Raw genomic sequence first — 21,994 nt, 5'->3', positions numbered from 1 at the left:
TTCCACTTCTCCTAGTTCCCTTACTAGCATCGTTTCTGTTAAATTTTACAACTCGGACAGCCAGGCCTCGGGAGGAGCTTTTACGTTAAGCCCTTTTATAACACTCAATTACGTCTCCACCCTTGAGGTTCTAAGTCACGAAATAAGCAGATGTGGAAATATCCAGAGTGACTCTCTCCTAGCGGCCGGTGCTTGACCTCCGTCTGAGAGGTGACGCTGTCCATTCTCAGCATGGAAGGGGCAAAGGAAGAACTGACTAAGGCTGGAAGGAGGAACTGTCTCGGTCCTGCAGGTCTGGAAGCCTCAGGAATGTGGGGCAGGCGGGTGTGTGAATGCCAAACGCAGGCATAAAGAGATGCAAGCTAGATTCAAACTGGACAATATTTTAAAGCCAAATAATGTTTTAAATATTCCCTCTCTTACCATGGAAGCCTGGTATGTTTACATTCAAATACCACGCTAGGTATATACATTGCAGTTCACTAGGGGAGCCAGTAACATCCACTTCCTTTAAAATCCAGCCTTTCCTAGTGACCTCTCCCTGACACCTGTCAACCCTGTATGCTTCTTTCCGTGCATTTGGTCACCATGTTCTTGTAGCCTCCATTAAAAGTGCCCGGTGTTACCTGATTGAGGCGTGTTCAGTTTGAATGAATGAAGACAGAAATGAAGCAGCCCTTAAAATTATAATTATTCTGCAATCGCTTGAGAGTAGAGACTAGAACTTCTGTTTCTTTTGAGCTCACCCCTCATCAGAGGCATATGTATTCAGGGGCTCTTGGGTAGCTGTCAGTTGCGTGTCTGACTTTTGATCTCAGCTCAGGTCATGAACCCAGGGTCGTGGGATCAGGCCCCACGTCGGGCTCCGCGCTGAGCAAGGAGCCTGCTTGAGATTCTCTCTCTCCCTCTGCCCCCTCCCCCCTCACTTTCTCTCTCTCTCTCTCTCTCTCTCTCTCTCTCTCTTAGAAAATAAAAGGCACATGTATTCATATTCTGTGTGTTTTTGTGTGTGTACACATGTAAATCTAAGATGAAAACCAACCAACCTGCACACCCACTAATCTGAGTGGTTTCTCTTGGCAGTGACAAACAAGAAACCCACACAGGCGTCCATCACGAAGGTCAAACAGTTTGAAGGCTCCACGTCATTCGTGCGGAGGTCACAGTGGATGCTTGAGCAGCTTCGCCAGGTTAATGGCATCGATCCTAATCGGGTGAGTGAATGTCTGGTGTTGAGCCAAGGTGTTCTCTTCACACGATGACTCCCTCGCTGACCTTGGCAGTGGTGGTGGTTGTCTGAGTCCTCTTTAGCGAAGCTATTTCTCTGTTTCAGTTACGTGGCTAAGACTTTCTTATTTCTATGCCCTTCTTACGGGGAACTCTAAGTCTTTTCATCATGTGTGATGCAGAAACGTAAGGGGATGCACGCTGAAGAAGTGCTGGCTCCTGTAGTAGGTTTATCAGCCAAGTGCAAAGAGCAGAGTTCAGATATCATGTCCATGGTTACCAATACGAAAAACCCATGTTCATCAAAGCTTCATGTGTCTCGTTATATCACCAGTGATGAGATTTATTAGCCGAGCAAGCAAATAAATAGGTGGCACCTTACAAATTATGTATTAGGATTCTATTGGATTTAATATAAGAAACATTTTAAGGTAGAGCTGTTTATTTAAGTACCTTCCCTTTTGTTCACACATACTCACTGTATAAAACCTCGGTAATGAGGAGAAATAAAATGTAAATTGTCACTATATGCTAAAATAATAAGGGAGAATCTTTTCCTTACCAAAGGTTAGGGGCAAGATTCATGGGTTTCACTGCCAGAACGTGACCTTTTCCGGGTCATCGGGAAGGCAGTATCTAGTCTAAATTTTGCCAGGTCAATGTGTAGTAAGCTGTTGGGGCTTCTGTGAGCGTAGCTTCCTAGGGACATCTATAAATACTCCAAGATTTGGGGTTTGCTTGATAAACAGAGAAAGGTGAACTTTCTTTCCATGCACCTGGGTGCTAATAAAGATGAGCCTTGTGATTAAGACCAAAGTTTTGAAAGGTGTTTCAGCTTTTGTGAGCCTTTTGTCAGGGGTAAGCTGGAAGCCGCAGTTTTTCTAGATTGAGATCGGCACTCATTTCACTGTCTTTTCCAGGATTCTGCAGAATTTGATCTGTTGTTTGAAAACGCATTTGACCAGTGGGTGGCCAGCACAGCTTCAGAAAAATGCACCTTCTTCCAGATCCTCCACCATACCTGCCAGAGGTACCTCACGGACAGGAAGCCCGAGTTTATTAACTGCCAGTCCAAACTCATGGGAGGTGAGTGGACATTCGTACGGCTTTGGCCACCCCGTTTCCTCAGACTCGCTTTCACATGAAAAGGTAGGTGTCGGCAACATAATTAAAGGCAAAAAAAGAATCAGGATACTCAGAGGTGGACAGCATGAAAACCAGTCTAGGGAGTTCATTGTATGCTAAATCTAGACACAGTGGAATGTTTTCATTCTTAACCAAATCTGGTCTTTTGGGAAGAATTAGCCACTTAGCTAAGATTAGTTATGCTATAAGAACAAACCTGTCCCCTCATTAGGAAAACCTTTCAGTTTGGGTTTCTTGACTACCATTTCTATAAATTCATTGCAGAGCGCCGTTTTCTAGGCTGCTTTTTCCTATTATGTCTCAAGATATTCTCCAAATATTAACATGTAGATTCTGACACATATAATCTCTTTCTTTCAAATAGCAGCTAGTCTCACGTTTATTCCTCGAATATCACACAAAGGGGAGTTAGGCTGAGCACTGTAAGCCAGCCTTAAGGGGTGAGTACCAGTGTTGGCAACTTAATGAGAAACATTTAGAGGGTGCTTAACACATTTCTTTTAGGTGGCATTGCTTTTTAGGGAATTGAAACTGTGCTAAAAATATTCTCAAAAAGCCTTGCCAGTCACTCTGTGAGCTGAGGAAGGAAGTTTATATCATTGCTCTCTTCACTGACCTGTTCTCCGGGTTTTGAAGGAAAAACTTTTTTGTGCCCCAACTTTATCTTAATCAAATGTCAAATGAAGGTCACGTCATAGACACTACGTCTCCTCCTCAGGCTGTACATATCTTTCATATGAACACGGCTCAGAACCCATTAGTCTGGCCACACACCTAACGTGTGCATACTGCCATTCTGCCCTTGGTCTGCTAGATGTCGTGGGGGAAGATCTCAAACAGTGAGTTGCTTACGTCATAAGAACCTAGAAAGGTCTTCCTTAGGCGTTGATGCAGTATTCTATTATAGCTTCTCCATTTAGTCCTAGAAAAATATCAGAGGTGATGAGTAGTGCCTATTTTCTTCAAAGCGGCCCCATCCTGTGTACAGAAGTAAAAACTGTGAGATGTGGATGTTGAAAGACAACATGTGACACTGACCTCTTACTGTTTAGAAAATAGAATGAGATACTGCTCTCATGTCTGGGCCACCAGTACTCTTCACGTGAATCCCACCTGCAAAGCCCAGCTTTAACAGATGTGGCATGTGAGAGTGCCCTGGGTTCATGGCCACAGATGACTGAGTTTTTCAGTGACTGGAGAATTGACCGGGAAATCCCAGCTTTCCCTCATTCTTCACTGGGTAAGATTTTCTCTGCTATCCTAGAATCAGATTGGTTTCTTGATGTCAAGTTCCTACTAGGAAGAATTTTTCCATCGGTGTCCGTATGGTCAGTAGATGCCTGGATAGCACTTACGCAGAGTCTCCTCTGAAAATAATGTGACATTATGGGTTTGACATTTCTGTTGCCCTTGGAGATAGACTCCCCTCACGCATTCCACTTCTGCTCGTTCCGTCCTGAGAGCAGAGTGGCCAGAAGCAGAAGCAGTGCCATGGGAACTACCACATTTCCTCCGAAGGGAAATGTGAGGCAGAAGCAGGAGGGACACAGCCGCACTCCCTCCACTGTCCTTGCAAGAGAAACGAGTCTCGTCCTTCCTGCTAAGGTTGAGGGGAGCTTTGGTAGCTCTTCTCTGCCTCTTCTCACTAGGTGGTCCCTCCTCTCTGTTGCCTCTCTGAGGCTCTCATTTCTTCTCTCAATACAGTTCTTTTCATGCAGGCATGCATTCATTCATTCATCCATTCCTGGTTCATCATCCAATTATACAACAAGTAAGCACTAAGTACCTGCTATGTGCTGTACTATGTGCTGGTCACTGTGCTCTGTCCTAGATATAGAAAATCGTTTGGTTCCTTAATGGACCCCAGTTTCACCACCCATATTCCAGACTGGCAGATCCCTAACAGCCTTTCTGTAAGCCCTTCATTACCTTCTTGAATGTCCTCAGACCTTCCGACACAGTCCCACTCAGCCGCTTCTGTCAGCCATTGGCTCAGCCCTTCAGAGGTCTTCCAGTGCCCTGTGGATCCCAAAGTCTGTAGAGTTGAGACAGGAATCCATATATCCAATGTTAAATTGTTGTGTGTTGGATAAAGCCGCAGATTGATTTCCTGTAGTAAGAAGAAGACTAAGTGAATGAGACCAAGTGCCAGAACTGACTCTGCCTTTTGAGACCGTCGACCTCACTTTTCGCTGGTGTCTTGTCTTCCTTAGACCTCAGTTTTCACTGGTGTGACTTGTGGAGGTTGGATTAGATATCTACAGTCCACTTCAGTTTTAATATTTAGAGAATCGATAATGCTTAAGTTACAGCTTTATTGTGTAGATTAATCACTTCTTAATTACAAGGCAAATAAAAGACTTGGCACAGTTAAATATTGACAGGTCTTAGATTCCTAAGGAAGGCAAAAAAGTTTGAGTTAAGCACATGTAATTTGTTGGCAGCACATAGATCCTTCACGCGTGCACCTCGTCTTCTTGTTGCTTGTCCTTGGTAACAGCCGTACCAACATACCCTAGTTAATTAGCATACCAATTAGTCTTCCTTTCTGCCATTTACCACAGTTCAGACTTAAAAAGTGCATAGTTCTTGGGTCACAACATTCTGACCCCTTTAACTTTGGGGATACCTACCCTATCTTCAGCAGATGAAATCGGTTTCAATTCCACAGTATCCTTTGGTCTGTCCTCACCGTATGGGTCACACATCCTAGAACCGGTTGTTATCAGAACTGTGAAATGTCACAGATTTTGTGATTTTAAAGAACTAATACCAGCGTTGGTATGCTGCCCTACACCAGATTGTTTACATATGTTATCTCATTTAGCCTTTACAGTAGCTTTTGGAAATCGAACTTATTATCTCTGCTTTACAGAGAAGGAAAGAGGATCAGAGAGATCATCAAATAGCTTGCCAGGGGTCATATAGCTAGTAAGTGGCAGAGGTGAGATTCAAACACAGGCCCTCTCCACTCTAAATTTATCTTCCCCAGGGCCACTGAGTGCCATACCCCAGGGGACACAGTGACATTGTCTTTTCTATGAATGGTGCCCCTGAAGTTGTGTAGGAATTTGGAGAAAATAATTAGCCAGCACATCCCTAGGTTTTAACAAAGGGAGATAAGGGGAGAGGGCCAGAGATTATAGATACTTTTAACTCTTTTCCTTGCTTATCGTTGGTATGCAATTAAGATAGGAAGTCTTAAGCTTTTTTTTTCCCCCCTCTTGGTCCTAAGAATGATGGAGTTATCAGGGATCTTGAAAACCACCTTGCTCTTTGGTTGTTTTTGATTTTGGTTTTGTTCATCTGATATTATTCATGTTTCAACATAATAAAGAGATGAGCTATTTTGGTGGCTGGGAAAGATGATAGAGCTCTGGCCACTCCCTGGACCTCTCAGGTACTCTGCATCTGGCCTAACCCTGTCATTGGGAAAGCTGAGGACCAGTGATTTTGAATCACGTTACTGAGGTCCCAGTACTGGAAGCAAGTCCGCCTGACTCCCACTGAACCGCACGTTCTTTAATACCGGTTCAGACAGGATCATCATTTTAAATATCTACAATTCCATGCAGTTCTTCTCTGTACTTACTGATGGTATATACCCCACATGACCATCTTTTTCTCTTTCCCTCGGGGAAAATCAGTTACACAGAGACGGATTCTTTGACATGGTTGAAACTCTCTCCTGCAAACGTGATATTCCATCTCCAGAGGACGGACTGGGAAGCTTTGATCTTCTGATGCTGGTTACAGAACCCAGGAGACACATGTACAGTCTGTAGGGCTGAGTGAAGGCCCTCATAAACGGAAAGAGGGCAGGATGCTCTAAGCAGGTGTGAAGAGGGGAAGCATTGGTTTCCTCTCTTGCCTCTGTCAGCATCTTGGCAGCCATCCTCTCTTCCCTGGATAGTAGGAAGACCTGGAAGCTGGAACCAAGTCCTCCAGGCTTGGTCATTCCTAACTTCCACTCTACCTCTCATTTAATTCATTAAAGGTCGGTCACCTTTCAAAGATAACAAAGCCATTCATTTAGTTGCTGGATCCCTAAGCTACCAAGAAACCTAGATTTAACCAGACCGAAGGCAGAGGCATGAAGCCAGTCTTTCTACTAAAATATGACATGGCATCATGAATGAAAGGGGCCCTGAAAGTGAACCTCGGGTTCATTTCTGAGATGCTAGATTTTTTTGTCTCTCTCTCTCTGTTTATCGTAGGCAGAGATGATACACTGTTATGTGTGTGGTAACACATTTGCACTTCAAAGATGCCTCCAAGGTGTTAATCATATGTGTAGAACTTTGGATTCCAGAGGAGAGACTTCCTTTCAGCTAATTCATTTCGAAGAAACGTGGTCTGCTCCCAAATAGTAGTATCAGTGTAGACAGTGGGAATGTCATATTAAGTCAAGGTCCCATGGGGAACTTTGTTGTATCGCTTTCTTTATTTTCCTTCGTAAATCCCACATGGCTCTCCATTGCTCTTTTATTTACTCCGACCTTTCGCAGCGATTACTATCACCCTATTCTTATGCCTAATGCCATGGACTATGGAAATCTGTAGTGGTATTGAACAACTTCTGTGTTAGAACCACAACGTAGATTCTTTGCAAACCTGTTTTCTTCAATAAGTGTTATAAATTACTTTCTGGAAAAAAAATGATTTATTCTTCAAGGCAAGCTTCTGTACAGACTGAAGCACGTCCTAGCATTTTCTTGAACTCAACCCAAACAGCCTTGGCTAACCCACACAATTACCTCTTGTTCTTTCACCTGTTTTGTATGGCTCCTTCTTCAGTGGACCCTCCTATGCGGTTTGCAGCCAAGTTTCGCATGTGTCCTCGTGATTTCACAAGCATTCACTCAGCACCGCCTATCTGTCAGGCACTGAGCTAGCTGGAGAGACCCAACAAAAACGTAGATACCTTGCTGACTTTGCTTACTGTTCTGGGGAGACAACAGGTGTAAATAGATAATAAACAGTTCAATAACACCAAGGTGATTGCTGAGCTGCATTGTAAAGGATGGATAGCAGTTGCCAGCCAGACAGGGGCAGGGTGAAATGAGCTCTCTCTTACTCCAACAGTTAATCTAGAGAGTTTCATTCCAATGTTGGCTATGTTCAGATTTTGGAATGTGGCAGATTGTTTTTCCACAAAGCAGCCTATTTTGAAATGCCGTATATTTTCATCATCACCAAAGTAAATTTCTTAAGTGTTGCCTTCCTATGCACAGCCCTTCAAATGATGGTATCAAGCCCGGACTTCTGAGCTCTATTAGAATTCCAGGGACACAGATGTCTCTGATGTCTCCTTCATAGCAGGCTTGCCCTCATTTCCCTTGCTGATTGGTATGCTAAAGGAAACACCTAATGGCTTTACGCTGGATTCCCCTGGGATGGAAAAGACTCTCAGGGTTTGAAGTGTGACTTTGCATTGTACTTTTCTTCCAAATAATGCAGGGTCATCCCTGGGTGAAGGTTGTGAATATTTCACCTTGCAAGTGCTCTAGGCATGGGCATATGTAAGGTGGAATAACAAGTAACTTCTTAAAAGAGCACATGTGTACCTCCTAATGGGGTTTTAATGGGAAAAACAGTGATCAATATGGTCATTCTTTCTTTTTTAATTTGTTTTAAGATCATTTATTTTGAGGGAGAGAGAGACAGTATGAGCGGGCACACAGAGAATCCCAAGCAGGTTCTGCATTGTCAGCACAGAGCCCAACACAGGGCTCAAACTCACGAAACCATAAGATCATGACCTGAGCTGAAACCGAGAGTCGGACGCTTAACCAACTGAGCCACCCAGGTGCCCCACTATGGTCATTCTTAATCCCAATATATTAATACACTACTTCAAGGAAATCTGTAACATTTTCCATAATTCTTATATTTCTTCTCTATGATGGGATGTTTTCTGCCACTGAATAATGGCTCTGTGGGATGTGAACCTCGCGCTCCTACACATGCTCCAGCCAGCGCCACATTACAATGAATTGTTTCTTTCTCAAGACTAGATTAATGTGTAATTTTGCCCCACTGCTTCAGCCTTAATATGCTGGGTATACACACACATACACGCATACATTAGAGATTGTCATTCGTGTACCAAGTTAAATTGTGTTAAAACCACCATATTGCTGCTGCTTAATGCCACCACCTGGATGCGGAACAGAGGAGACAGCCAGGCTATTCAGTGACACACTGTTGTGACAGCGATAAAGTGTTCCTTATAGTTCTTTAAATCAACAGGAATCCCTGTCAGAGTTCCTTCAGTGGCTTTCTTTGTCACTGTTGAAGAAATACAAAATAACAAACTTCACTTCTCCTCTGCCCTGGCCCAAACAAGGAAAATGATTTATAAGGAGCATGCCCCGGATCCACAGCTCTTAAGGAATGGAGTTAGTGCCTCCATCAAGGCCTGTCCCTCATTCCCCATCCATTCAATGCAGGCCATGACTTTCAAGTCACTTAATAAGCACATCTTCTTTTCCTTATATTGATTCAGCTAAGTAGAAGACGAGATCGTGCCGATTTAACAAGGTATTTGTGATCGAATTTAAAATTCTGTTAGAAAGATCTCTGTAAATGACTGTTAATTATATCAATCCTGTACACACACAGATTTATCAACCAGTCTTCCATCACTCCATCCTCCTCATTTTCCTAGACAGCATGGTATTACATCAGAGACTCAGCTTATAGACACTTTTTTGGAGAGAGTAAGAAACTGAGACTAGAAACAAAAAAAATGCATCAATAAAAATAACAGTACAAATAGTTTTTTAAAAAATGTTTAACATTTATTTATTGCTGAGACACAGAGAGAGACAGAGCACGAGCAGGGGAGGGGCAGAAAGAGAGAAGGAGATATAGAATCTGAAGCAGGCTCCAGGCTCTGAGCTGTCAGCACAAAACCTGATGCGGGGCTCAAACCCATGAACCACAAGATCATGACCTGAGCCAAAGTCAGACGCTCAACCAACTGAGCCACCCAGGCACCACAACAGTACCAATATTTAAATTATACAGTTGGGAAAGCCCAGCTAGGGTTTTCTATTTGTTTCGGTTATTGAGATCCTACCACTGTAACTATTGTATCAAACAAGTTAGATGTTCATGATGCTACATGAATCACAGACGTAACCATCCGACATTGGCCAAGCACCATTAGGAGCAGGACATTCTAGCAGAAGCCCTGAGAGGTTTCTGGATCTGGATCTTTTATGTATTTATTGTTTCAATTTAGGACAACATTGCCAGTTATTATGTTGGGTGATTTATGAGCTTCCTCGTATTTTCTGAGTGGGTCATTCAACCTCATCTTGTTCCCAGGAGGTAAATCAAAAGCAGATGTTTTTATTTTAAGTGAGAACATTGAAGTAACCAAGGACTCCTTCCTTAGGTTCTATGCAATTCTGTGCATGATGTTACAAATGACTAGTAACTAAAGAAAAACTAAAGAAAAACTGGGTCACAGATGTGATTTTCTTGTTTTTCATCACTCTTTGCCTGTAAGCAACACTCAGGCACACAGTGAATCAGCTGGTGGGCTGTGGTCAGTCTTCCTGAGCCAAGAGTGACTTCATGTATTACATGCTTTTGAATCATGCGTCTCCATCAAAATCTTGAACCAAACCAAGGGTGCGATCCAAGGTATCATTTACTAGCTTGACAAGGATTATGAACATATTTTGTCTATCCCATGGTTAAATAACCTGCAGTGGATTAGAGCCATTCTTACTTTCAGAATCAACCAGAGGTCACATCTACACAACTTGATATAGTAATAGTGCGACATAGAGCAGACTCCATTCATTTATCCCTGTCTTTGGTGGCATCACGCATTAACTTTGCAACTTCCTGTAAGCCACTTAACTTACACTCAACCTCTCTATGCTCTTCTGTATCGTGAAGAGTAACAGAGACCTTGAAGGAATGGTGTGAGGATTAAAATGAACTTTAAAATGGTCAACCAAACGGGGTTTTTGCAAAGTACCAGGACATGTCTGAATAGTCTATGAAAAAAAAAAAAAAAAAAAACCTTGGAAATTGTGATTTGTGTATTCATAATATTACATGATTTCTTTTGTGATATTTATCAAAAGCCCTTTCTTATGAAAGAAGCAAGGACATTTTCTTGTGCTTTCCTAATCCACGTTGGCCCAAAGAATAGCAAAAAAAAATAGCAATTTCTTTGTTCCAAGTGGGAATGAGCTGAGCTATGTTATGGACATTTCAAATGCCTGGAGTGCTAAGTTGTTTGCCATGGTTTATCAAATGCTGAATGTGTTGCATTTTATGTCTGACATTTATAGAGTGCATATGTGACTGCTGACTTACCAAAACAACGATGTTTAAAATAGCAAGTAATGCTGTGCCAGAGATCAGGGCAAATAATTCAGATCCTCCTGTAGGAAAGAAAAAACGTGAAACATGTTTTCTGAACTTTATAAGAGAATAGAAATATTCCTTTTCCACCAGTGTATTGTTAGTCTAAAATAGTTCTTTGAGTCCAATTCTCTTTCTCCAGCCAAAAAGGGGGATACATGAATCAGATGTAAAATTATTTAATAGCGTTAGACAAGAAGTGGTATTTCTGAAACAGACCTAAAAAGTGTGCTACATGATGCCCATACTTTCAGATTTAAAGACAAGTGCCAGTCACTTTTCTATGTAAGGACAGTTTTTGAGTCTTCATATCCAGTATCACCATAATTTCATACAAGAAAGTTTACTTTAACATGAAAAGATTAAAAGAACACACTCTCCAGAAATAAAGAGCTACTCCTTAAACTAGAACCGTTTACCTTTAGGAAAACCTTAGCACATTGTTCTTACTTACCTTGCTTCCCATAGACCAATAAAAACTCCCCTCAGCTGGCATTCAAAAGCTGTTGCCTTGCTGTAAAGTAGACATGTCAGGTACTAAGACTAACGTGGAGTTTTAGTGAAGAGAAGCTGAAATTCAGTAACTGGCCTGACTCTAAGAATGATCATTTCATGATTGCTAAATTCATCCCTCCTTCTGGGGATATCCCTCAGAGCACACACCTTGTGGACAGCAGATCAGAACGTCATCTTCAAGGCTCAAGGCCATCGTCCTATTTCATTCCTGGAATAAAGGTGAGGAGCTTCTGCATAGTACCTGGGAAAAACTCTACAGGAAATTGACATTTCCCAAACCTGCAGTGAAGAGGTAAATGGAATGGCTTTTTCCCCCCAGCCCACATTATATCCTAAGTTTCTAAAAAGTTCTGCCTTGTTTCTGATCACTAAAGTAAATCTAAATCACTAGATTTAGCAAAGGCAGTTACCGGAAATTTAGACACTGGTGTAAATCTGCAGTTAGAGATTTCAGACCACCCGCTCCTCACCCTTTTGCTTGCAATGTGCCTACCCAAGATTAGATTCAGTAGATGTTCTGCAAGAAGCAAGAGCACTAGGGTTGCCTGATTTAGGAAACAAAAATAGAATATGCTCATTCAATATGAATTTCAGATAAACAGTGGGTACTTTTTTTGGATCAGTATGTCCCAAATATTGCATGCATGTCCTATATTTTATCTGGCAACCTTCACGGGTATGGACCACCCCCCATCCCCTCAGTTTCTGGCCACCATAACAAATATGGAAAACAGAATAAGTCAGAATAAGTTTATTGCAGTGGAGACACATAAACTTTAAGATGGCCAGTTATTAGGACTTGAAGACAATTTGAAATGGAGATCTCCCTCAAAGGGATTATGTTAGGTTAGCCATTCAGATATACAAACAGAAAAATATGAGCAGACTGCTAAAGAAGGACTATTAGAAGAATTTAGAGGAAGTCTCACTTATTGTGGCTCTTCTCCAGAGAATAATACTATAAAAATGCAAATTATAACTACTGGTAAGTATAGAAATTCCACTAAAGCACTTCTATAACCAAACATGAGATTCCTGGATAATTTTGCCTAGGGAAGAAAGGCCAGTCATCAATCTGAATGTCTTTGGCTTGATTTTAAAGAGTTGGTTTGCTGTCAAGAATAAAAGGAGCCTGCCATAGACTTTTGGAAGCACCCAGCAGAACAAAGGCTCCCACTGATGGAGAAGAGCAAAAAGCTCTACTGTCTCAAGAGTCAGACGTAGAATAAAGAAGTGTAACAGGAAGCTACTACTTATGAAAGTTAGCCTCCTCTCTGACCAGTCTAATGGTTTTCTTAGTAATGGAAGTGACTGGTCTGTCAAAGATCCCTTGACAAACCCTGTGGCTTGCCTACAAGTTCTGGCTCCCCTTTATCCATCATGCTGCCTGTCTGTAGCCCTCGCTCATTGTCAAGTATACAAGCATGCAGAGTGACCCTGGCTTCACCGTTGGTTGGTTTGGTTTTTGTTCCAGCCCTATATGAGTATGGCATCCAAAGGTGATGCTGCTGTAGGTTCTATGAGCCATTCAGTGGGTCATATCTATGAAAGGGGAAGAATATGTTTCACAACTTTCTAACTATGACAGCACATAAAGCATAAGCATGTCAATTACAATATATGACTGACAGTAAAGCAAGAAAATAAGCATATCATTATATTGGGTAAAAACACATGTTTGGCGGGGGGAATGAGGACAAGTCTTTCTTGGCTTAGGGATTTATTTCCTCTGACAAACATTTGAGTGGTTAAACTGTGAGGTGACAGTGTGTGTGTGCATGTGTGCTCACACACATGTGTGCACATGCATTTGAGACTCAGTGGATACTATTAGTGGGAAAGAAACTATTTGCTTTTATTTAAATTAGTGGCCCATGCCAAAATGTCAGTAAGGAAGATTCAGAGTGTTTCTGAGTTTAGATGTCTGAGCAGAAACTGATTTTTTATATTTTGAGAAAATGTAAAAGTAATTATCATAATTACTCATACTACTATGCCCCATAGAAAAGAACTTTCAAGTGGAATCAATATGTTCCTCATTGAATCTGATTGAGAACATTCCAGTCAGAATCATCTTTATGCCCCTTTGCAACAAGGAGAATTAAACAGGACAGAATATGATGGATCAAAGTCAGGACCATTCCTTGAATCACATATAAATATTGCACAAGAGCGAATCTCCTTGTGATTATTTATACTATTATATATTATTCTCTCCATCAGTGTTTCACTCCGTCCTATGGGCCTTATTTTCACAGTTGGTTGATTTTATTGATCATCTTCCCAGTTCCCATTATAAGAGGTTGAGAGTTGGGGGTGGGGGGGGAAGATGTTTTCACAAGGTCAGAGTGGATCACACATCTGTGATAAAGCCAAGAGCTTGCACTGCTAGTTGGTGTCTACAAATGTTAGCACTTTTTAGACACTAGGTAAAGGAGAGGAAAACCACTTTTACAATTATTTTATGGGGTCAGTGTATTCTCCTTTTGTGTTTTCTTTAAGCTTTTGACTTAAAATTGCATAAGAGAATACATCATTATTTTTTAAAGGCCTGCATCATTTAAAAGCAAATACTCATCACAGAGTTCATGTGTATTTTAATTTTTCTAGCCACAGTAGGTTTACCCTCTTGGTCATTTGTGTTAGTTTCCCACTGATGCTGCAGCAAATGATCACCAAGTTAGTGGCTTAAAACAACATGAATTTATTATCTTACAGTTCTGGGAGTCAAAAGTCTAAAATGGGTCAGCAGGGCTGTGTTGCTTCTGGAGGCCCTAGGGAAGGATTTCCTTGCCTACTCCACCTTCTAGAGGCTGTTTGTGTTCCGTGGGGCATGGCCCTTCTTCCATCTTCAAAGTCCCCAGCATAGCATCTTCGAGCCTCTCTCTCTGGCTCATACATACTCTTGCCTCAGTCTTGTAAGAACCCTGATTATTATATTCATTCCACCCGGATAATTCAGGATAATCATTGCATCTGAATATCCTTAACTTAATCATATCTGCAAAATCCCTTTTACCATGTAAGGTGACACATTCGTAGTTTCCAGGAATTTGGGTGTAGGCATCTTCAAGAAGCCATTATTCTACCTGCCACACCATTTTCCTAAACAATTCTAAAAGCTATAATGTACACTATTGTGTACTGCTGTCCTACATTTAATTTTATTCCTTTCATATAATATAGTTTTAAATATGTCCTATAGACTATTTTACTTGTACTTACCTATTATGATTTAAGACGTTGAATATCTTAAAATATAAAATTTAGAACACCTAAACATGTTATGAACATGTTATGAAACACCCAGTATTTAAGTGGCTGTAAGGACATGCCATGTCCCACATTATCAAGAAGTTCCCCATTTTGCCAGGTAGGATATTTATACCTTGGCTCTTTCTCTTTACTTAAGGAATTTGTTTTTCCTTAATCATTATGTAGGTTCTTTACAAGTTTCTAGGAAGTCTTACTATTTAAACCTTGTGATGATGAAGATACTGTAAGTCATTTGATTTTGTTTAAAATCATCCTTTTCCTTGATATTTCCCTTCCTGTCTCCTCAGATAATGATTCTAATGCCCTACTTGTAAAAACAAAACAAACAAAACAAAAAAAAACTTGGTGGTAGTCCTCTTAAGAGACACAGTTCTTTTTTCAGCTTTGATGCAAAATGTCAAGGTCAAGTTTATTTAACATGTACTCATTACAGACAAGTTCAAATTAGCTGCTTGGATTTATCTCTTTAATTCAGCATACATTTAGAAGTGATTTAACATGAACACCTAAAATATAGCTACCATGTCATTTCAACATTTTTCTGTATTGCTTAGGGTATGTACTTCTTTTCCTGTTGTGGTATTTCTATTTTTTTTAATGTTTATTTATTTTGAGAGAGAGACAGGGGAGGGGAGGGGCTGAGACAGAAAGGGAGAGAGAGAATCCCACGCAGGTCCCACGCTGTCAGTGCAGAGCCCCACACAGGGCTCAATCTCATGAACTGTGAGATTGTGACCTGAGCTGAAATGGAAAAAGTTGGATGCTTAACTTACTGAGCCACCCAGGCGTCCCTAGAGTATGTTGTGGTGTCTCTTAAGCCTTGTTCTGGTGTGGTGTGATACACACTAAACAGAAAATGACTTTGCACAGATCTGGGTGTGAATTTCTGGTCGGTCACTTACCATCTGTGGATAAGTTAAACTGTAAGTCTGACTTCCTTTTCTTAAACAGTATTAATACTGCTTACTCCATAAGGTTGTTGTAAAGATTGAATAAAATGATGTATGAAATATTTAACACGGTGCATAGGGAGTACTATGGAATGTAGTGGTGGCTGTTATAATTAATAATTATATTAATTTGTTAGGGTAACCTGGGTGGCTCAGTTGGTTAAGTGTCCGACTTCAGCTCAGGTCATGATCTCGCGGTCCGTGAGTTCAAGCCCCGCGTTGGGCTCTGTGCTGACAGCTTGGAGCCTGCAGCCTGCTTCGGATTCTGTCACTCCCTCTCTCTCTGCTCCTCCCCCGCTCACACTCTGCCTCTCTCTGTCTCTCAAAAATGAATACACGTTTAAAAAAAAGTTTAAAAAATAAGTATATTAATATGTTACAATTAATATTTTGTTTTAATCTTGCCTTCCTGTGGTGCTGCCTTCCATCCTGTTAAGGGAAATTAATATGGAATCTGAATTTCAGTCAGACACAGAGGAGAGAGTGAAAATACAGAGCATCCTTATGTCAGATATGGTAGAGGTGCCGTTCTATGTTTTATATTTGCATTTTTCTTTTTTTTAATGTTTGTTTATTTTTGAGAAAGTGTGCACAAGGGAGGGGCAGAGAGAAGGGGACAGAGGATCTGAACTAGGCTCTGCTGACAGCAGTGAGCCCAATGTGGGGCTCGAACTCACAAACCATGAGACCATGACCTGAGTCAAAGTCAGACACTCAACTGACTGAGCCACCCAGGCGCCCCTGTGTCTGCTTTTTTCTTATCTTCCAGGAAAAAAAAAAAAGCCAGCTAGTGATGACAACACTGATAGTCCCCATACTGAGTTCCTACTATATGCAATTTTTTTCATTCATATTACCTCTAACACGTAATTATTGTTATCCTCACTTTACAGTTGAAGAAACTGGGTGTCAGAGAGGTTACAGAGAGGCAAGGAAACTTGTCCAAAGCCACATAGACAATAAAGAGAAGTCAGGATTTGAACCTAGGGGCTAGCTCTAAAATCTTCCCCATTAGAGAGAAAAAAGTAGAAAAACTCACCAAGCAGCTATCACCGATGCATGTTTTTGTCTCAAAGTTCTGAGTGTTCCTCCAACTAGATTCTGTTTTCACTTATTGGCAGTTACTATAATTTTTGACATTGGGTGATCGGGTGATGTTGTATTTTCAGTATAACAGTTGAATTATGGTATTCATTGCTTTATCACTATTAACTTATTTTCCAGTTAAGCGTTTGACTATTAAGTTTATTCTCCCAGGACTGCGCTTTCTTACAGTGTCCAGATTGTATTTTCTTTTCCTCTAGGAAAATGTGTCTTTGAAATTACATTATACTTCAGAAGGAAAATGCAATATGATTTGTTAAGACAAGCTATACATAAATTTTCAGGAATATATATGCTGTATAAAGTGTGACACACTTATATTCAGCTCTTATTCATAATAAATACTTGTTCTTCAACTCTGGCATAATAAACACTGTTAGGCCAGCAACATGCATGGGTGATCAAGATGGAGTCCTAGATATGGCAGCCTTCAAAAATGAAATATGTGTAAATCTTCTTTGGGGAAATAAAAGACTTGGAAGAAGATTTTAAAGCTTTCTTCAGTGACGATTAAGAAAATAGTTCCAAAATTATGAATCCCCTCTTTTAGACGACTTCGACTTTGTAGCTTCATCCCTGAAAAGCTGAGATGCATACACAAATAGCTGGATTTCTTTCTGATTAAGATTAGGTTTAAAAAACACAGAAGTTTTAAGTTCTAATACGGATAATAGTAGACAGAACCACTGAACTGCTGGTGCTTCTCAACCCATTTGTTTTCCCTGTTTAAAAAAAAAAAACTGAAACTAATCATTTGGGGCCATTTATTTCAATTAGCCAGGCATAGGTAAATAAGAGAATCTGTCAGTAAAACATGATCAGCTTTTTCTTTGTTTGCTGGTGAAAACAACAAAGGGAAAGATAAATAGTATCACTACTGAACATTGTAGGGTTTTTTGGATTGTTACACTGATAAAAAAGAAAAGTCTTAAAAATAGAACATTGGTGCAGTTTGACATCGTAAATTCACATTTTGAGGCTCCTTCAGCACCGCCACATACGAAATAGAGGAGATTAAAAAGAAATAGCCACTTTGAAAAAAAAAAAAAAGATGAATAGCTGCAAAGTCAGAAATATACAGAGTCTCAGAATTAGCAGGTAGGAAGCTGCTGGTGTGGTGGGCTACAGGTCTAGAGAGAATAGTTTGGATTCTGTGCTGTAACAGTGTACCCCAGACAGAGTAGGAGACCAGAGCCACATTCACTGCCTGGAACCAAGGCTTCTCTGCCCAAGCAATAAGTCTACAAACTAGCTGTGACCAACTTTCCCTGGGGCAGTGATTTATCAGAATCTGCATTCGTAGAGAGGCAAAAAAGAACAAACATAGCTTCCCACCCAAGACCTGCGGCCAGCCAGCCACCCACTAGCTTGGGACCGGCTCCACGATATCCAGAATGGCACCCAGGTCAGGAGCTTCAGACCATCAGCTGAAGTCCTGGTTGCCTCAGGGGCTGGTAGGGGAAACAGTAAAACTATGTGTGGGGAGAAGGGGCCAAGGCAGTGAGAGGAGAAGAAATTAAAATTTCACACTTGAGAGGAAGGTATACACCAAAGTTCTACAATATATGATACAACTAAAAAATAAAATAGTTGGCAGTTGAAGTCATTCTAAATGAAATGAAAATAACAGGACAATTCAAAAGTGACTTTAAAGTAACTATGTTTATGATATTCAAAAGAAGGAGGAAGGAATCAGGAAAAAAACCAAGATGTTACAAAACAAAACCAAAACTATAAGAAAAGATGAGATAACTAGAGGGGAAAATAACTTTGGAAGTGAAAAAAATATTGTCTTTGAAATACATTCAGTTGATAGAATAAACTCTAGACTGGGCATAGTCAAAAACAGAAATTAATGAACTGTAAGAGAATGAGAAATTCACCCATAATATAGTACAGAGAGATAAAGAATATGAAGGAGCAGCTGTACCTGGAAGATAGACTGAGAGGCTTGAAGACTCAGATGAGAATACCTCCAAGTGCCACAGCTGAAAATTAAAGCTGTACCTAGACAAAAAATAGGATGAAGCAGTAAAACATTGAGGACAAAGATAAAATCTTAAAAGATATTAAAACCAAAAGTTTCCTACAAGGGAAAGACAAACTGATGACTTGTCATCAGCAACAAGAGATGCCAGAAGTCAATAAATAAATGTCAATCTGGAATTCCATACCCAGCTAGACTGTAATACAGAAGTTAGAGGAAAAGCAATCTTTTCAGACAAAGATTATTTGCCACCTCCCAGCCCTTGCTGAAAGAGCTACTAAATGAAGCACTTGAACATGAAGCAAGATGAACCCAAAGGGGGAAGACTAGAGTTTAAGAAACAACAGTGATCACAAACGTGATAAAAACACATTGCCAAACTTAATTACCTGATGATTATTTTTAAGTTACCTTGGATGTTTTCTTAAACTGGAGCTAAAATTCTAGACATAATTAACAAAATATATGCTGTGTGTTCAGTGGATAGCTGTGCTGCTGTCTGTTCTATGAATGAGAGAATTACTGAGTTAATTCAACTTTGATAGGAAAAAAATCATAGTTGCATTGGTTAGACTTCTGGTTTTCCTAAGCAGGGTCAGGCCTGGTTAGTACTTGGATGGGAGACTTCTGGTTTTAAGTTGACAGAATATAAAAAGTGTTTTCTACTCTTCTTTTGAACATTATTCAAAATCTAGGAGAATGTAGGAATGCAAACTGTCTCGGATGGGATGCATACCTGTCTCTCATAACAAACCCGTAGATGTGGGGAAGGGCCGACAAACACAGTAAAGGTCAAGGTAGATCTCAAGAGAGAGTTCTCATAGCTGTAGTCTCAGACAAAGCCAAAAGCCAGCAGAATGAAATGATTCAAAGTAATCCCTTTGGATCCAATAATCCCTTCTTTGAAACAATGAGCAAATGCCAGGAAAGCTCTGGGAGTTTGATGGACTCCATTTGGCATGATGCCTAGACAGATGGGCAAAGAGCTGAACAAAGAATCACACAGTCAAAGCCATGTTTGCAGGAATCAATCTGTTGATGGGGGAAGAAAGAAATTGATTCTACACAACCCTGTGGTACAGATCTCATTTGAGAGAAGTAGAGTTACGCTCAAGAGGCCTCTGTCACATACATAACCCTGTATGTTCCTGGGAGTGTGATCCTGTTCCCTCCTCGGTAATGTGAACCTTCTGCAAATGTCTGCTTAGCAAGTGATCACCTTGTTTTCAAAATGGTGATCCCAACCAAACCGGCATAGGTGGTTCCATTACTTACTACATATGTGTCCTCGCACAATTCATAACCTTCCTAAGTCATGGCTTCCGTTTTTGTAAAATAAGTTAACAGTTCTCCCCATATAACACTGTGGGTAGGATTCAATAACAATACAGGCGAAACATTAGCACGCTATCCACTACATGATAAAGAGCCTGGCAGACTAGGCATTTATCTATGAGGTAGAATTCCTAGGGCGGAGCACTGACTTGCCTTCCTTTTCTTCTTCCTCTCTGAAAATTAGTGATTATGATCACAGATTCGAGAGCAAGAATGCCTGGGTTTGAATCCTTTCTCTCTCACTTACTAGCCTGGGGATCTTGCTCAAATTATTTATCTGGCCCTCAGTTTCCCCATCTGTGAAGTGTGGATAATAATAGTACCTACCTCACAAAATTGTTGTGATGAGTAATTAGTTAATTCTTGTAGAACAAGATGAATAGTGTCAGGCACAAAGGATTCAGTATGCATTAACTACTAGTACTTTTTATTTTTCAAGAATTACAAGTCACACCATAGATATGAGTACCACACTTCTTACGTGTTTAAAAATAGTCACCTTCTCAGGAAATATGATTCTTTAAACAAAGAGCCAAACATTGATTTTTTTTTTTTGAGGGGGTTGGGAGCAGGGCATAAAACCCAGGGTATAGATCATATATTCCAAGTTTTGATTTATTTAGATCATGAGCAAAATTATCTTTTGCCCATGGTTATTTAAGGTAGATCAACACCATGTGTTCAATAAATTGGTTGTGTGCGGGTACAGCCAGTTGTGATAACTTATTAATTATGACCCTAGAGCAGAGGCTCACAGACTGCAGCTCTCAGGCCATATACAGATTTTTTTATATAAATAAAGTTTTATTGAAACACAACCACTCCTGTTCTTTTATATTTTGCCTATGGCTGCGTTTATGATACAACCACAGACTTGAGTAGTTGTGCCAGAAACATTATGGCTCAAAAAGCCTAAAATATTTCCTGTTTGCTCCTTTACAGAAACAGTTTGCTGACTCCTGCCCTAGAGTAATAGCTTTTCCCTAGGTCTTTCACTGGTCAGAAACAGCATTTTTAGGTATGTTTAATAGTGGACTTTAGTGTACTTTGAAAGTATAGAGTGTAATATAATTAGAAATGGGTAATGATGTGGTTCCCATCTCCCATAATTTTTTTGTGATTACATAAAAAGCCATTAACCTAAAATGAGATGCTAGGTAATCCCACTCCTTTCCCTTAGTTTGGCAAATGTCAGTTTTAGGACTAACTGCCGATCCTTTTGTTAAGGGATGTTGTCCAGGCCAATATGTCTAAAATTAGAGAACAGAACAGAAGGAGGGCAGACAGGGACAGACAATGCAACTTTCACTCATAATCATAGAACTCAAGTCCCTGTGGGGTTGCTTGGCCAGGTTCCCAGTTGAGAAGAGAGATCTCTGTAATGTTTTCAACCTTCTTTTTCAAAGCCTGTTGGACTTAGATGATCTGGGCTGTCCTTTTCTTTTCTTGTTAGATGTTTTTGTTTCATCTTCTTTGGACTGACTTTTTCATCGCAGCCTATAGAAGGCATCAGTACTTAAGTGTTGGGAGTTTTAAAATGGGAATGAAGTACTAGGAACTAAATAAGGGAGGGCATTTGAGTTGTCTATGTATGTGTTTATGCTCAAACTCACTTACTCCCCCTCAGTACACTTCTGGAAGGAATTCGATGCTAGGTATTTTATCATAAGACATGGAAGGGCCCTCAAATATATTGGCCTTTTTTTTTCCTTCAGTTTTTTAGTAAATGTATTTTCTAAAAATCCATCCTACAGATATGTTTTTGTTTTTGTTTTTTACATCTTCAAATCTTTAAAAATGAACAGAAAACAGAAGCTTACCTTGATACAGGCTTAGTCAGCCAAAGTTAGCTTTTAAAGAGTTAAGGTCAACCAGAAGAAATTCTGTCTCGGCCACTGCCATACGGTGACCCTCCACCAGCATTGGATGATCTTCTCAAGTCTTTTCTTAGGAACGGAGTCCGTGGAGATAGCTGCGGAGAAAGACAAGTGAAGCTACAGCATGGAGCTCATATTGCCACTTCTCTGAGTAAGGCACCTCTTCAGTTGCCATTTGCCAGAGT

The 21,994-nt window shown here is 40.5% G+C and overlaps 1 protein-coding gene across 3 annotated transcripts in view; it reads left to right on the top strand.

Annotated features, from left to right (window-relative positions):
* The window catches only part of STXBP6 (syntaxin binding protein 6), a 168,834-nt gene that overhangs the window by 117,915 nt on the left and 28,925 nt on the right, over nt 1–21,994 (top strand). Inside the window, exons 2-4 of one of the 3 annotated variants that reach the window (XM_047074624.1) lie at nt 1,084–1,214; nt 2,148–2,313; nt 6,207–6,209. The exons of 1 other annotated variant lie outside the window; for it this stretch is intronic. In XM_047074624.1, coding sequence (XP_046930580.1) covers nt 1,084–1,214; nt 2,148–2,313; nt 6,207–6,209 — 300 coding nt within the window. The remainder of the gene's footprint in view (nt 1–1,083; nt 1,215–2,147; nt 2,314–6,206; nt 6,210–21,994) is intronic. One more of the 3 variants, XM_047074626.1, reaches the window with a different exon arrangement.

This window comes from Lynx rufus, unplaced genomic scaffold (genome assembly GCF_022079265.1).
Source record: "Lynx rufus isolate CCGP_SWC_20201006 ecotype Redwood Valley unplaced genomic scaffold, mLynRuf1.p SCAF_13, whole genome shotgun sequence".
In the NCBI taxonomy this organism is placed as follows: Eukaryota; Metazoa; Chordata; class Mammalia; order Carnivora; family Felidae; genus Lynx; species Lynx rufus.
Note: the sequence above shows the minus strand (reverse complement) of the source record. Positions and strands in the feature narration are given on the sequence as shown.